Source organism: Mustelus asterias, chromosome 17, assembly GCF_964213995.1.
Source record: "Mustelus asterias chromosome 17, sMusAst1.hap1.1, whole genome shotgun sequence".
Taxonomy (NCBI): domain Eukaryota; kingdom Metazoa; phylum Chordata; class Chondrichthyes; order Carcharhiniformes; family Triakidae; genus Mustelus; species Mustelus asterias.
In genome coordinates, this window is record NC_135817.1 from 73,249,656 (window position 1) to 73,267,310 (window position 17,655).

The window sequence follows — 17,655 nt, forward strand, 5'->3', positions numbered from 1 at the left end:
CAGAGGGAAACAACCTCTCAGCGTCTTCGTTAGTAGCATGTCCCGTCTCACGATGTACAACTTATTCATGGATTGTTTTCTGTTTCTTTTACAGAAAAGAAGAATGAAAAAATAGCAGCCAGTAGCCCAGGTACAGGATAGCTAAATATGTTCTATTACTGTGAGACTTTACTGTCAGTATGACAGTCTGTGTCTATGGGTTTAACTGAGCCAGCTTATGGCAACATCCTCTATAAGGTTGAGGGTATGTACCATCCAAGCTCTACCACGGGACTATTACGGTACGTGGCAACAATGACAGCTTCATGTTCATATTCACTGCTTGGATTATTACAGTGCAACAATAATATGGATTACAGTTATGTTGTTTGATAGGAAAGTTTAGAATTCAGTTTGGTTCAGTCTGACTGGGAATATTTGGTTGCACTCGAATATTTGGTTGGATAAGTGTGCTCCCAGTTGAAGCAATGTCATGGGAAAAGGTTACGCATGTGCTTATTTAAAAGCCGAGTACACTTGACAGTCCCGTGTCCCATAACTGCTCAAGAAAAAGAATCAAAAACCCATCAGGAACAGCAGATTTCTATTAAGTGATGAACTGGACCTTGCCTTCTGGGAGTGGAGAGAACTGGACCTGCGAGGGACACCGTTATCTCAGGATTACTACCAGTGCCATATGTTAGTCAGAGTGGAAACAGCAGGATAGATAGGGATCAATACGTGGTTGAAAAGATGGTGTGAGGGGCAGGGCTTCAGATTCCTGGGGCATTTGGACTACACTTGATGTGGAGATGCTGGCGTTGGACTGGGATAGGCACTGTAAGAAGTGCAGCACTTCTGGTACATGGGCAGCACGGTGGCACAGTGGTTAGCACTGCTGCCTCACAGCGTCAGGGACCCAGGTTCGATTCCTGGCTTGGGTCACCTCTGGGTTTCCTCCGGGTGCTCCGGTTTCCTCCCACAGTCTGAAAGACGTGCTGGTTAGGTAGGTGCATTGACCCGAACAGGCGCCGGAGTGTGGCGACTAGGGGAATTTCGCAGTAACTTCATTGCAGTGTTAATGTAAGCCTACTTGTGACTAATAAATAAACTTAAAACTTTTACTTTACTTCAAGTCTCACAACACCAGGTTAGAGTCCCAACAGGTTTATTTGGAATCACGAGCTTTCGGAGCGCTGCTCCTTCATCACACTCACCTGATGAAGGAGCATTGCTCCGAAAGCTCGTGATTCCAAATAAACCTGTTGGACTTTAACCTGGTATTGTGAGATTACACCAGGGCAGGACCAGGACTGATGTCCTGCGGGTGGGGGGTGGGTACTTGCGAGAGTGTTTGGGGAGGGTTTAAACTAATATGGCAGGGAGATGGGAACCAATATAAAGATTTAGAACACGGTAATCAATAACAAGAGAGAAACAAACAAGGAGAATAAGAAAAGTGATAGAGAAATCAAGGGCCAGAATCGGAGAAGGACACAGTACAAAATAGTTGGAATGGGGCAAGGAATGTTGAAAGGACAGCCTTAAGGTTTTGTACCTGAACACCCAGAGCATTCAAAATAAAATGGATGAATTAGCTGCGCAGATAGATGTAAAGGAATATGATAGAGTTGGGATGACAGAGACGTGTCTCCAAGGTGAGCAAGGACGGGAACTAAACATTGAGGGCTATTCAGTGTTTAGGAAGGACAAACAGAAAGGAAGAGGTGGTGGAGTTGCATTGTTGAATAAAGTTGATACGATATTGAAGAAAGATATTAGCATAGATGATGTGGAAACTGTATGAGTCGAGTGAAGAAACACCAAGGGGAAAAAGTGTGTATGGGGGTGGTATACAGACCACCAAACTTAGTGGTAATGTTGTAGACAGGAAATCAGAGATGCATGTGATAAAGGAACATCTGTGATTATGGGTGACTTTAATCTGCATATAGATTGAGAGCGTCAAATTAGTCACAGTACAATAGAGGAGGAATTTCTGGAGTGTATACGGGATGGTTTTCTGGAGCAATATGTTGAGGAATCAACAAGGGAGCAGGCCATCTTGGACTGGGTGTTGTGCAATGAGAAAGGATTAGTTGGCAATCTAGTTGTGAGAGAATCCTTGGGGACAAGTGACCATAATATGATAGAATTCTTCAGTAAGGTGCATAGTGAGATAGTTGATTTTGATTTGATTTATTATTGTCACATGTATTAATACAGTGAAAAGTATTATTTCTTGCACGCTATACAGACAAAGCATACCATTCATAGAGAAGGAAACAAGAGAGTGCAGAATGTAGTGTTACAGTCATAGCTAGGGTGTAGAGAAAGATCAACTTAATGCAAGGTAAGTCCATTCAAAAGTCTGATAGCAGCAGGGAAGAAGCTGTTCTTGAGTCGGTTGGTACGTGACCTCAGACTTTTGTATCTTTTTACTGATGGAAGAAGGTAGAAGAGAGAATGTCCGGGGTGTGTGGGGTCCTTAATTATGCTGGCTGCTTTGCTGAGGCAGCGGGAAGTGTAGACAGAGTCAATGGACGGGAGGCTAGTTTGCGTGATGGATTGGGCTACATTCACAACCTTTTATAGTTTCTTGTGGTCTTGGGCAGAGCAGGAGCCATACCAAGCTGTGATACAACCAGAAAGAATGCTTTCTATGGTGCATCTGTAAAAGTTGGTGAGAGTCATAGCTGACATGCCAAATTTCCTTAGTCTTCTGAGAAAGTAGAGGCGTTGGTGGGCTTTCTTAACTATAGTGTCGGCATGGGGGGACCAGGACAGGTTGTTGGTGATCTGGACACCTAAAATCTTGAAGCTCTCGACCCTTTCTACTTTGTCCCCATTGATGTAGACAGGGGCATGTTTTTCTTTACGCTTCCTGAAGTCGATGACAATCTCCTTCGTTTTGTTGACATTGAGGGAGAGATTATTGTTGCCGCACCAGTTCACCAGATTCTCTGTCTCATTTCTGTACTCTGTCTCGTCATTGTTTGAGATCCGACCCACTACGGTGGTGTCATCAGCAAACTTGAAAATCAAGTTGGAGGGGAATTTGGCCACACAGTCATGGGTGTATATGGAGTATAGTAGGGGGCTGAGAACACAGCCTTGTGGGGCACCGGTGTTGAGGATGATCGTGGAGGAGGTGTTGTTGCCTATCCTTACTGATTGCAGTCTGTGAATTAGGAAGTTCAGGATCCAGTCAGTCGCAGATTCTGAGACCAGGGTCCTGAATCTCAATAAATTTAACTTTGATGGTATGAAGCAAGAATTGATTATAATTGAATGGGGAACATTACTGAAAGGAAAGACAGTGGACAGGCAATGGCAGCATTTATGGAACGAATAGGTGAACTCCAAAAGTTGTTTATTCCTATTTAGCGCAGAAGTGGAAAGGGAACTGTGGCCAGACCTGGCTTACAAAGGAAATCCGAGATAATATTAGACTCTAAGAAGAGGCATACAAATTGGCAAGAACATGCAATAGGCTTGGGAAGCAGTTTAAAATTCTACAAATAATGACCAAGGGATTGATTAAGAAGGGAAAATAGAGTATGAAAGTAAGCCAGCGGGGAACATAAAAGCTGACTGTGAAAGTTTCTATAGATATGTAACGAGAAAAAGATTGACAAGAATGGGGGAATTCATAACTCAACAAAGAAATGGCTGCGGAACTAAATTCGTACTCTGTTTCTGTCTTCACAAAGTAAGACATGAATAATGAACCACAAGTTTCAGTGAGGAGCTGAAAGAAATCAGTATTAATAGAGAAATGGTTTTGGAGAAATGAATGGGATTGAAGGCGGATAAATCTCCAGGGGCTGCTAATCTTTAACTTAAGGAAGTGGCCCTCGAAACAGTAGATCCATTGATGATCATTTTCCAAAATTCTTTGATCTCTGGAATAGTTCCTACAGATTGGAGGGTAGCTAATGTAAGCCCGCTGTTCAAAAAGGGAGATAGGGAGAAAACAGGGAACTATAGACCAGTGAGCCTAACGTCGATACTGGGGAAGTTGCTGGAGAAGAGTCCATTATCCATTATCAAGGATTTCATAGCACAGCAATTGGAAAGCAAATCAGACAAAGCCAGCATGGATTTACAACAGGGAAACCATGCTTAACAAATCTGGAATTCTTTGAGGCTGTAACTAGCAGAGTTGGCAAGGGAGAACCGGTGGATGTGGTTTATTTAGACTTTGAGAAGGCTTTCGGCAAGATCTCACATAGCTGACTACTAGGTAAAGATAAAGCACATGCGATTGCAGGTAGTGTCTTGCGATGATTAGAAAGCTGGTTAGCAGATAGGAAGCAAAGAGTTGGAATCAATGGATCTTTTTCTGATTGGCAGGTAATGACTATTGGGGTTCCGCAAGGACCTGCGCTGCGACCCCAACTGTTCACGTTATATATTAATAATTTGGATGAGGGAACTAAATGTATTATTTCCAAATTTGCAGGTGATAAAATGTTGAGTGGGAGTGTGAGCTGTGAGGAGGATGCAGAGATGCTTCAGCATGATTGGGACAAGCTGAGTGAGTGGGCGTGTGCAGTATAATGTGAATAAATGTGAGATTTTCTACTTTGATAGCAAAATAGGAAGGCAGATTATGATTTGAATGTGTGTAAATTGAGAGAGGTGGATACTCAGCGAGACCTTGGTGTCTTCGTGCATCAGGTAGTAGAGAAGGCAAATGGTATGTTGGCCTTCTTGGCAAGAGAATTTAAGTATCGGAATAGGGAAATTTTACTGTAATTGTCCAGGGTGTTGGGGAGGCCTCACCTGGAGTATTGTGTGCAGTTTTGGTGTCCTTGTCTGAGGAAGGATGTTCTTGCTCTTGAGGGAGTACAGCGAAGGTTTACCAGGCTGATTCCTGGGATGGCAGGACTGTCATATAAATCGGTTAGGATTATATTCATTGGAGTTCAGAAACATGAGAGGGATCTCATAGAAACTTATAAAATTCTAACAGGATTAGACAGGGTCGATTCAGGAAGAATGGTGGAGAAGTCCAGAACTAGGTGGTCATAGTTTGAAGATAAGGGGTAAACCTATTAGGACTGAGGTGAGGAGTAATTTCCTCACGCAGAGGGTGGTGAATGTGTGAAATTCACTAGTTGGGGGCAAAACATTGGGCCCGATTTTACCAAACCTTCACATCCGTTTTCGGGCACGAAATGGCAGAAAAGTTGGGCGTCGGGCCTATGCCGCAATCCGCACCCGATTCCTAGCGGATCGCGCCTTTACCAACAGCCGATTCGGGCAACGTTCCGGTGCGGCCCAAATCAGCCGGCGCGACGATTTGAATGCATTTGCATGCATTTAAATCGACTTAATGAAGCTCGCGCCCAACTTTACCATCAATTCCCCCTTTACCAGCATTCGGCCCAATTCACGTCCGCGCCTTTACCAGCCTGATAAATAAAAGTCCAACTTGTACTTTTATTCGGCAGGGGAATCGCCGAGGCCCACCCTTTGCGGACACCCCCGGGATTGGACCCCTCTGAGAGGCAGGCCGCCCCCCCCCGGATCGGACCCCTCTGGGAGGCAGGCCGCACCCCCCCCCCGGATCGGACCCCTCTGGGAGGCAGGGGAATCGCCAAGGCCCACCCTTCGTGGAGGAGGCACTAAGCCTCTGGACCAGCGCCAGAAAAAAGCGTATGGGCGCACTGGAGCGCGGCCTCCGGGCTCTGATCTATTTGACGCCCGCACCTGGCACTTAGTCTCTAAATGGTAAAATCGGGCCCATTGTCTGATTTCAGGAAGAAATTAGATCTAGCTCTTGGGACTAAAGGGATCAAGGGATATGTGGGGAAGGTGGGATCGGGGTATAGAATTCGATGATCAGTCATGATCAGAATGAATGGCGGAGCAGGCTCGAAGGGCCTAATGGCCTAATCCTGCTTCTAGTTTCTATGTTTCTATGTATTAAGCTGAATTTCTTGTTGATTCAGATAGTGTCCTGCTTTTGTTGCTGCTTCTACAATATGTTGCCAGGTTCCAGAACACTTGCAGTTGGAACTTTGGTCTAGGTGGCACATCTGCAGTGCACTGCAGTAGTTTATACAGCAGGGAAGTGCCTCACAAAAATAAACTGCTTATGGCTCTGCGTCGAGACCATATTGCAGTAGTTAGGATTATAGTTGTGTCACTTTGCATTAGCATTTCTAATGCTTGATTGAACCTGGATTGAACTGCACCAGTTGTGTTGGGCAAGAATGGCTCAGATTGCAGCTCAGTATTTCCTATAATCTTAATTAGTGAGAGTTCTGTGACTCTCAGCTGTTTCTATGGAAATGACAGCTAAGTCTTTAGATATTGCTGAAATGTCTTCCTAAGGCGGCCTGTGTGGAAAGCTTGTTATAATAATTGCAGCTTATACTCTGCAAACCTGCCCAATGGCACATGACAACCTTTTGGCTTCAAGCCAGCTTCAAGAAGTTTGTTGTGGATACAAAGTTTAAAAAGTTAAATTATCGCTGCCACTCAGGTAGAGAGGGACTTTGGCATGTTGCTGGCAGCAGTCAGTTTATCGCTTTTCAAAGAAAGATAAAGAGAAACGTGAGAAAGTTTATTTGTTCTGACTTTCAACATTGTAGATTTGTATTGATGTTAGATTTAAAGGACTACAGTATGTCGTTCTATCGTTATTTTTGGGTTCCATCCAACTGAACAAATGTTGAATTAAGAAGCTGATTAGAATTTGGAACAAGTGATAATTTAGTGAAAGAAGTCATCGCAGAACAAAGGGTTCAATTTTTTAATTAATGTTTATTCCTTGTTCATGCTTACACTTATTATTCTCCTAGGATTATCAACATTACCCTCACTGCAGCTCTCCTCCAGACTTCAGGGGTGCAGAGATGAGTAAACCACTCTGCCGGTTATTGGTTTAAGGATCATTTTAAAATAAATCATTCATGGGATGTGGGTGTCACTGGCCAGGTCAGCATTTATTGCCCATCCCTAATTGCCCTTAAGTTGGTGGTGAGCTGCCACCTTGAACCGCTGCAGTGTGTGTGGTGTAGGTACACCCACTGTGCTGTTAGGGAGTGAGTTCCAGGATTTTGGCCCAGCGACTGTGAAGGAAGGGCGATGTATTCCCAAGTCAGGATGCTGAGTAGCTTGCTGGGAAAACTACAGGTAATGGTGTCCCTGTGCATTTCCTGCCCTTGTCCATCTAGCTCTAGATGGCAGTAGTTGTGGGTTGGGAAGGTGCTGTCTAAGGAGGTTTGATGAGTTCTTGTAGTGCACCTTGTAGATGGTACACACTGCTGCCACTGTGAGTCGATGGTGGAGGGACTGGATATCTGTGGATGGGGCGCCAAACAAGTCGGCTGTTTTGCCCTGGAGGGTGCCAAGCTTCTTGAGTGTTGTCGGAACTGTACTCATCCAGGCAACTGGGGAGTATTCCACCTCACTCCTGACCTGTGCCCTGCAGATGGTGGATAGGCTTTGGGGAGCCAGGAGGTGAGTCTCACGCAATGATTCCTAGTGACATATTTGGTACCATTTTTTTTTTTTTTTTTTTTTTAACTGGTCGGTGCAACATCGTGGGCCGAAGGGCCTGTTCTGCGCTGTAATGTTCTATGTTCTATGTTCTATAATATTTATATGGCTGGTCCAGTTCAGTTTCTGGTCAATGGTACCCCGCAGGATGCTGATAGTGGGGGATTCAGCAATGGTCATGCCATTGAATGTTATGGGGCAACGATCAGATTCTCTCTTGTTGGAGATGGTTATTGCTGACACTTATGTGGCACAAATGTTACTTGCCACTTGTCAGCCCAAGCCTGGATATTGTCCAGATCTGGTTGCATTTGAACATGGACTGCTTCAGTTTCTGAGCAGTAATGAGTGGTGCTGAGAATTGTGCAGTCATTGGTGAACATCCCCTCTTCTGATCTTGTGATGGCGGGAAGGTCATTGAAGCAGCTGAAGATTGTTGGGCCTAGGGCACTACCCTGAGGGGCTCCTGCAGAGATGTCCTGGAGCTGAGATGACTGACCCTCCACAACCAGAACCATCTTCCTATGTGCCTGGTATGACTCCAACCAGTGGATAGTTTTCCTCTTGACTCCCATCGACTCCAGTTTTGCTGGAGCTCCTTGATGCCACACTCAGTTAAATGCTGCCTTGATGTCAAGGGCTGTCACTCTCACCTCACCTCTGGACTTCAGCTCTTTTGTCCATGTTTGAATCAAGGCTAGAATGAGGTCAGGAGCTGAATGAACCTGTCAGAACCCAAACTGAGCGTAAGCGAGCAGGTTATTGCTGAGCAGGTGCTGCTTGGTAGCACTGTCGATGACCCCTTCCGTCACTTTACTGATGATCAAGAGTAGACTGATGGGGCGGTAATTGGCTGGGTTGGATTTATCCTGCTTTTTGTGTACAGCACTTTCTTGGCAATTTTCCACATAGCCGAGTAGATGCCAGTGTTGTAGCCGGACTGGAAGAGCTTGGCTAGGGGAGCGGCAAGTTCTGGAGCACAAGTCTTCAGTACTATTGCTGGAATGTTATCAGGGCCCATTGCCTTTGCAGCATCCAGTGGCTTCAACCATTTGTTGCTATCACATGGAGTGAATCGAATTGGCTAAAGACTGACATCTAGGGACCTCTGGAGGAGGTGCCTGAGGTAAAATTATTGTTTGTCCTTTATGGTCTTTAGTTTTAAGTATCAAAGTAATGTAAAGTCCATAATGTAATTTGGTTTATTGTTACACATTAGGCTGTAAATCAATCCCTGTGTATGAACAACCTATATCTGACTGGAATTATAACTAATATTTAATTAAAGTTTATTTATTTATAAGTCACAAGTAGGCTTACGTTAACGCTGCAGTGAAGTTACTGTGAAATTCCTCCAGTCGCTACACTGCGGTGTCTGTTCGGGTCAATGCACCCTAACCGGCACGTCTTTCAGACTGTGGGAGGAAACTGGAGGAAACCCACGCAGACATGGCGAGAATGTGCAGACTCCACACAGACAGTGACCCGAGGCTGTGAATCAAACCCGGGTCCCTGGCGCTGTGAGGCAGCAGTGCTAACCACTGTGCCACCGTGCCGCCATTCTGGATTTGATGGTATTCTCCTATTATAATACTATTGCAATGGGTCAGCGTGCTTCATGCCCGTGACTGAACACAGCTGTTGATTAACATCAAGCCTCTTCTCCTTCTAGTTGTCTGCTACCAGTCCGATCGCGATGAGCTTCGACGCCGCGTCATGGAGTGGCTGGAGACTGAGATCATTCCTGATGGGTGGTTCTCCAAGGGCATCAACTACACAAACATTCTCAACAAATACTTCAAGGTAGGTGAGGGTTTGGGCTTAACAAAATACAAATAAGTGGGCAGAAATGCTTCCTCTAGATGCAGCCACACGGCAACTCCAAGTTCCCTTGCCACCTCCGTACAAGTCAGCCTCGCGTGCACGGATGCACACAAAGCCTTTTAAGGGCCCACGCACTTTAATCAAATCAGCCACGCGCCACTAAACAACTTCTAAAAAGCTTAATACATTAATCGCTGTTTGTTATAGGTTACAATTGAGCACGATTGAACCATCATGCCATTTTATAAATCACGGGGATGAAGGGGTTGATTATGAGGAGAGGTTGAACAGTTTGGGCTTGTACTGGCTGGAGTTTAGAAGGACGAGAGGAGAGCTGATCGGAGTATATAAAATTTTAAAAGGGATTGATAAAGTAAATGTAGACCAAATGTTTCCTGTTGTGGGGCAATCTCGAACAAGAGGTCACGGGTATAGGTAAATTTAAAACTGATGAGGAGGAACTACTTCTCACAGAGGGTGGTGAATTTGAGGAACTCGCTGCCCCCATAGCGCGGTGGAGTCTGAATCATTGAATGGTTTCAAGAAGGAGATAGATATATTTCTAATTTAAAAAAGGGATAAGGGGATATGGGGAACGGGTGGGGAGGTGGATTTGAGACCAGGGAGAGATCAGCCAGGATCTGATTGAATGGCGGAGCAGGCTCGAAGGGCTGGATTTGCCCACTTCTGCTCCCAATTCCTATGTTCTCCGACCTGTTTCTCGCTGGCATGCAGTTCACCGGCAGCGGGATTCTCCAGTCCCGCTGCTGTCAAATGGCATTTCCCATTGATGTTTCCCCCAAGCCGCCAGGAAACCGGCGGGCAAGGTGTGTGCAAGGATCAGAGACTCCTGATGGCCTGAACTGCCAGAGAATTCCGGCCTACATAATTTGTAATTAGTTCAACATGTGAGTATTTCTTTATTCCCATTTTGCAGTATTGAGCACAGAGCAGTATAGGTGGCATGAAATAAGATGAAAGAGGTGCAGGAGCTAAATGTATGTGGCATCATGTGATGCAGCATAGTGAGAATCATAAAAATTAGACAGCGGAAGGAGGTTATTTGAACCCTGATGTCTCTGGCAGTGCTGGCTCCTACACTGCAGCCAACTACCACAGTGCTCTTTCCCAATATCCTTTTCTGTTCTTTCTCTTTAAATATTTGTTCAATTCCATTGAAACTTATGCCTTAATGACCACTTGCGATATAGCATTTCATTCTTTGACAGCTCTGTGTTAAGCTCACACAAATGTGTCTAAGTATCAGTTATTACAGAGTCCAATCTGTGGCCCCAGTGTTGATTTGGGCTGCAGAGTGAACAGAGTGGAGGATTTCCAGATGGGAAATGGAGGTTTATCCGGGGGTCCTGTTGAAATTCAACGCTTTTCCATCTTTTTCAGCAAATCCTGCACCTGGCAGCCAGGTGGAAAAACAGCCGTGGATTAAAATGTTTAAAAAATCATGTTTACATTGGACGCACACATCCTCTTTTTTTTTTTTATTGACCAACCTGCCTTCCTTTAGCAGATTGGCTTACCATCTCACCTTCATCAAAACCAAATGTGGGATCCAGTTTGAGATATTAAACATTTTTTACTTTCCACCCACCCATCCCTGGAGGTTAAAATTCCCTCCTCTGAATTTGTATTCCAGGCACGGTGGCACAGTGGTTAGCACTGCTCCCTCACAACGCCAGGGTCCCGGGTTCGATTCCCAGCTTGGGTCACTGTCTGTGCGGAGTCTGCATGTTCTCCCCGTGTCTGCGTGGGTTTCGTCCGGGTGTTCTGGTTTCCCCCCACAGTCCGAAAGACGTGCTGGTTAGGTGAAATGGCCATACTAAATCCTCTCTCAGTGTACCCGAACAGGCGCCAGAGTGTGGCGACTAAGGGATTTCCAAAGTAACTTCTTGCAGTGTTAATGTAAGCCTCCTTGTGACTAATAAATAAGCCTTAAATTGTTTTGGGAGTGAGTATTGATAATTGAGGTGTGCCCTGCCTGATTTTCTGTCCATTAATTCCATCAGTTAAATTGATAGGGCGGCACGGTGGCACAGTGGTTAGCACAGTACCAGGGACCCAGATTCAATTCCAGCCTGTCTGTGGGAGTTTGCATGTTCTCCCCATGTCTGTGTGGCTTTCCTCCGGGTGCTCTAGTTTCCTCCCACAGGCCAAAGGTGTGCAGGTTAGGTGGGTTGGCCAAGCTAAATTGTCCCTTAGTATCAGGGGAATTAGCAGGTTAAATATGCAGACTTATGGGGATAGGGCCTGTTGGGATTGTTGTTGGTGCAGACTCATAAGAACATAAGATCTAGGTGCAGGAGTAGGAGACTGGCCCTTCGAGCCTGCTCCACCATTCAATAAGATCATAGCTGATCTTTTTGTGGACTCAGCTCCACTTACCCTCCCGCTCACCATAACCCTTAATTCCTTTACTGTTCAAAAATGTATCTATCCTTGCCTTAAAAACATTCAATGAGGTAGCCTCAACTGCTGGGCAGGGAATTCCACAGATTCACAAACCTTTGTGTGAAGAAGTTCCTCCTCAACTCAGACCTAAATCTGCTCCCCCTTATTTTGAGGCTATGCTCCCTAGTTCTAGTTTCGCCAGCCAGTGGAAACTACTTTCCTGTTTCTATCTTATCTATTCCCTTCATAATCTTATATCTTTCTATAAGATCTCCCCTCATTCTTCTGAATTCCAATGAGTATAACCCCAGTCTACTCAGTCTCTCCTCATAAGCCAACCCTCTCAACTCCAGAATCAACCTAGTGAATCTTCTCTGTACCCCCCCCCCCCCCCCCCCCAGTGTCAGTATATCCTTTCTCAAGTAAGGAGACCAAAACTGTGCACAGTACTCCAGGTGTGGCCTCACCAGCACCTTATACAGCTGCAACATAACCTCACTGTTTTAAAACTCCATCCCTCTAGCAATGAAGGACAAAATTCCATTTGCCTTCTTAATTACCTGCTGCACCTGCAAACCAACTCCTTGTGATTCCTGCACAAGGACACCCAGGTCCCTCTGCACAGCAGCATGCTGCAATTTTTTACCATTTAAATAATAGTCCATTTTGCTGTAATTCCTACCAAAATGGATGACCTCACATTTACCAACATTGTACTCCATCTGCCAGACTCTCACTTAGACGATCTACATCCTTTTGCAGACTTTCAACATCCTCTGCACACTTTGCTCTGCCACTCATCTTAGTGTCATCTACGAATTTTGACACACTACACTTGGTCCTCAACTCCAAATCATCTATGTAAATCGTAAACAATTGCGGTCCCTGAGGCACACCACTAGTCACTGATCTCCAACCAGAAAAACAACCATTTACCCCCACTCTTTGCTCGATGGGCTGAATGGCCTCTTTCTGCACTGTAGCTATTCTATGGTTCTGAATCAGATGAAATGCACACTCGTTCATGTCCCAGTCCACAGAATTTGCGCCCTCCATAACAAGGTCTGCACTCGGAATGCTAATTCGTAAAATTTACCTCTGCATTTTTCTTTTGTGGAGCAAAGCAGTAGCTCAGCCAAGGCAAGTTTCAGGTTTTGGAGAATCTTTTTGTAAATGCTAAATCCCACACACCCATTTGTGGTTTCCTGAAAATACCCACCTTTTCCAGCATTTTTCCGTTCAGCATGGTGCAGACTGACCCTGTCCTGTTCCTTCTCCCCGCCACTTGGCATTTTTCCTTTCCTTGTGTTTTTTTTTCGAAGCTTGCGCACATGTACATTGAATTAGCATTGAAGAGGATTCATTTCATTATTGGCTCAGAGTCTGTCTGTACTGGAGTACTTTATCAGTGCTATTGATTGAGCTATGGTGAAGGAGTCAGGCTTTGTGAAACCTACAATGAGATATTGTCATCCGAAAAGCAATATTGATCATTATCGCAGTGCACAGACACCCGCTATTACACTAAATTATACAGCATCATGCAGTAAAGGGCCCCCTGCAAGCAAAGGATTGAAATGGTTATTGGCAAGGTTTTAGCTATAAACATCTGACAGAGCTGGTTTTGTGCTTACAGGACCTGATAACTTTGATCTCCCATTGTAATAATGCAGCATCATTGTACTCACAACATTAAATTTTAAAGGCAAGAGTTCAGGAGTTTTTTTTTACATGGATTATATATATTGATGGAATTTAACCCTGAAAAGTGTGAGGTGATGCACTTTGGAAGGAGTAATTTGACAAGGAAGTATATACTATGAAAGGTCTGACACTGGGAAGTTCCGAAGAACAAAGGGATCTTGGCGTGTTTGTCCAGAGATCGCTGAAGGTGGAAAGGCAGGTTAATAGGATGGTGAAAAAGACACACGGCACACTCGCCTTTATCAGTCGGGGTGTAGATTACAAAAGCAGAGAGCTCATGATGGAGTTGTATAGAACTTTGGTGAGGCCACAGTCGGAGTATTGTGTGCAGTTCTGGTCGCCACACTATAGGGAGGATGTGAACGCACTGGAGGGGATGCTGAAATGGTGCTACATCAGCTGAATCCCCCCCCTGGGCATGCTTGCTGCCAGTCACCTCTGGTGTGGCCCACACAATGCACCATCTTGAGACGGGCACTCACGCAGGCCACCCCTGCGCACATCCGAAGCAACTGGATGAATTCTAACAAGATCATAGAATCCGTACGGTGCAGAAGGAGGCCATGTGGCCCAGCAAGTCTGCACCGACTCCCCGACAGTGTATCCTACCCAGACCGCACCTCCCCCCAATCCCAGTGCTCGCAGAATGTTTTCTATTTATTCATTCATGGGACATGGGTGTCGCTGGCTGGGCCAGCATTTATTGCCCATTCCTAGTTGCCCTTGAACTGAGTGGCTTGCTGGGCCATTTCAGAGGGCAGTTGAAAGTCAACCACGTTGCTGTGGATCTGGAGTCACATGGAGGCCAGACCAGGTAAGGACGGCAGATTTCCTTCCCTAAAGGACATTAGTGAACCAGATGGGGTTTTCCAACAATGGTCATCAGCAGATACTTAATTCCATTTTTTAAAATTGAATTCAAATTCCACCATTTGCCATGGTGCGATTTGAACTCCGGTCCCCAGAACATTAACTGAGTTTCTGGATTAATCCCCTAGCGATAATACCACTAATACAAGGATATTATTAAACCAGAAAGAGTACAGAAAAGATTTACTAGGATGCTACCGGGACTTGATGGTTTGAGTTACAAGGTGAGGCTGGACAGACTGGGACTTTTTTCCCTGGAGCACCTGACCAAAGTTATCAGGTCCAAACAAAAAGTTAAAGTTTTATTTGTTAGTCACAAGTAAGGCTCGCATTAACACTGCAATGAAGTTACTGTGAAATTCCCCTAATCGCCACAGTCCAGCGCCTGTTCGGGCCAATGCACCCAACCAGCATGTCTTTCGGACTGTGGGAGGAAACCGGAGCACCTGGAGGAAACCCACGCAGACACGGGGAGAATGTGCAAACTCCAGCGACCCAAGCTGGGAATCAAACTAGGGTCCCTGGTGCTGTGAGGCAGCAATGCTAACCACTGTGTCACCCATTCAGGATCTGAAATTGTTGAACTCAGTGTTGAGTCCAGAAGGCGGTAAAATGCTTAATCGAAAGATGAAGCGCTATCCTTTGCATTGATGTTAAGCTTCGTTTTGAGCAGTGTGAGAAGTTGAGGACAGAGTGGTCAGAGTAGGAGTGGGAAGGATAATTAAGATGACAAGCAATCGGAAACTCAAGGTCACACTTGCAGTCTGAACAAAGCTTCTCCATAGACCAGTGTTTGGTCTCCCCGTTGTACAGGAGAGCGCATTGTGAGCAGCGAATACAGTACACTGCATTGAAAGCAATCCTCCTCAATCACTGTTTCACATAGAGGGAGCGTTTGGGGCCCTAGAGAACGGGAAGGGAGGAGGTAAAGAGTGGATGGTACATCTCCTGCAGCAGGGGTCGTGGGAAGGTGAGAAGTGTGTTGGGGTGAACCAGGGCATCATGGAGTGAATGGTTCCTTCAGAATTCTGAAAGGGGAGGAGAGGGGTAACTGTTTGGTGGTATCACACTGTGGGGTATTGGCGGAGGATGTTCTGACGAATGTGGAAGCTGATGAGGTGAATGATGAGGACAGGGAAATCCTACCCTTCTAGAAGGGAGTGAGAGCAGAAGTGTGAGAAATGAAACGGACTCCATTAAAGGCCATGTCGACCCTGGAGCAATGCATCCTTGGCTGAGGAAAAAGGAGGCATATAGGTTATTCTCAATTTTTCATGACACTGGGACATTGAAAGACATGAATGATCCAAACTCTTTTCTTATTTTGCATCTTGAAGGTGACATCCTGGAGCATGTGTGAGATATAAAACACAAGTTTTCATATGAGAGCTAAAATGGATGAGGTGTACGATGGGGATAGTCAACAGTGTGGCAGTAACATTTGGATGGTGAATAAGATATAGGATTATAGTTAGGTAAAGCACATTACTGCGGATGCTGGAATCTAAAACAAAACGGAAAATGCTGGAAAATCTCAGCAGGTCTGACAGCACCTGTGGAGAGAGAATAGAGCCAACGTTTCGAGTCTGGGTGACCCTTCATCAAAGGATTGTAGTTGGGTGCTGTTTTCTTTCAGATTCCTTGGAGCGCTGTCTTCTACACCATTTGGCCCAAGGTTGTGCAGATCATGTACAGAGAGCACTGTTTGCTGCTTTGTTTTCATCGGTGTTGCACTGCACTTTGTCCATGGTCCTTACTTTTTATGTCTTGGTCTTAGAATTTCAGCCATCCAACAAATGGGATTGGGAATTCTGAAATGGTTAATGAGGTAGAAGCACTTTGTTGTGAAGGAACCTCTTATATTAAATCATTAACAGTAAGAAGTCGGTGCCAGGGAATATTGCTGGAATCTGGAGCAGTTTCACAGAACCATAGAATCCCTACACTACAGAAGGAGGCACAGTGGCATAGTGGTTGGCACTGCTGCCTCACAGCACCATTGGCCGTGCTAAATTCTCCCTCAGTGTACCCAAACAGAATTCCCACTCACCTGAAAAAGGGGCTTGGAGCTCCGAAAGCTTGTGTGGCTTTTGCTACCAAATAAACCTGTTGGACTTTAACCTGGTGTTGTTAAACTTCTTACTGTGTTTACCCCAGTCCAACGCCGGCATCTCCACATCATACCCAAACAGGTGCCAGAGTGTGGCAACTAGGGGATTTTCACAGTAACTTCATTGCAGTGTTAATGTAAGCCGACTTGTGACTTAAAAAATAAATTTTAAAACTTTTTTCGGCCCATCGAATCTGCACCCACAACATTTTCCAGCTTTGCTGCTATTTGTGGGATATTGGGAAGGGGAATGATTTTAGTTGTGTACCCACAGTCACCAGCAAGCAATCTGAGGTGAGGAGTTAACACAGCCACATGCTGAATAATCTCTCCTCTGACCCCACATCATTGAAAAAGTTCAGAAACTGGGCAGTATTCACTTGCAAAGAAAGGGAAATTGGGGAGTATTTCACACAGACAGGGCTTCTTTTTGAAGATGGGTGAATCGTTGAAGCAAATGATACAAATACAGATGGGGGGAACTGGAGGTTTTAATGAGATAAGAGAGTTAATGAGGTAGGATTTCCACAGAGGCTGTTCCAATTGCCTTCTGAATCCAGCGGCGGCATTTTATAGCCTTGCTCGACCCGAGACCGGAAAGTCCCGCCTGAGGTCAATTGACCTTTCCATTGTCCGGCCCTCGCCTGCTCCGATTCCCGTGATGGACAGGGCGGTAGAAATCCGCCGTAGGGGTTCCTGCGGATCTTTTACTGCTAATCCCACTGCTGTCATAGCCCCTCCTTTAAGCAGAAGGAGTTTTTACGTTCTGCCATTCCATCAAAGTACATATTTTCCAACCACTACTTCCTCCGCTGCCCCTCCACCTCATTCACCTACCAGCCCTCCACATCCCTGTTTCTCATTTCCCACTTATATTTAAGTGGGTGGCACGGTGGCACAGTAGTTAGCGCTGCTGCCTCACAGCGCCAGAGACCCGGGTTCGATTCCGGCCTTGGGGCACTATCTGTGTGGAGTTTGCAAATTCTCCCCGTGCCTGCGTGGGTTTCCTCCGGGTGCTCTGGTTTTCTCCCACAGTCCGAAAGACGTGCTGGTTAGGTGGATCGGCCATGCTAAATTGCCCCTTCGTGTCCCAAAATGTGGAGGTTAGGGGGATTAGTGGGATAAATATGTGGGGTTACGGGTCTGGGTAAGATGCTCTGTCGGAGAGTCGTTGCAGACTCGATGGGCTGAATGGCCTCCTTCTGCACTGTAGGGATTCTATGAGTGCTGGATACCAGGAACATCAG

At 45.5% G+C, this 17,655-nt stretch overlaps 1 protein-coding gene across 1 annotated transcript in view; it reads left to right on the forward strand.

The window, feature by feature from the left end:
- Window positions 1-17,655, forward strand: part of fstl1b (follistatin-like 1b) — a 125,784-nt gene that overhangs the window by 87,276 nt on the left and 20,853 nt on the right. The window contains exons 5-6 of the mRNA XM_078232976.1: window positions 95-130; window positions 9,167-9,297. Coding sequence (XP_078089102.1) covers window positions 95-130; window positions 9,167-9,297 — 167 coding nt within the window. The remainder of the gene's footprint in view (window positions 1-94; window positions 131-9,166; window positions 9,298-17,655) is intronic.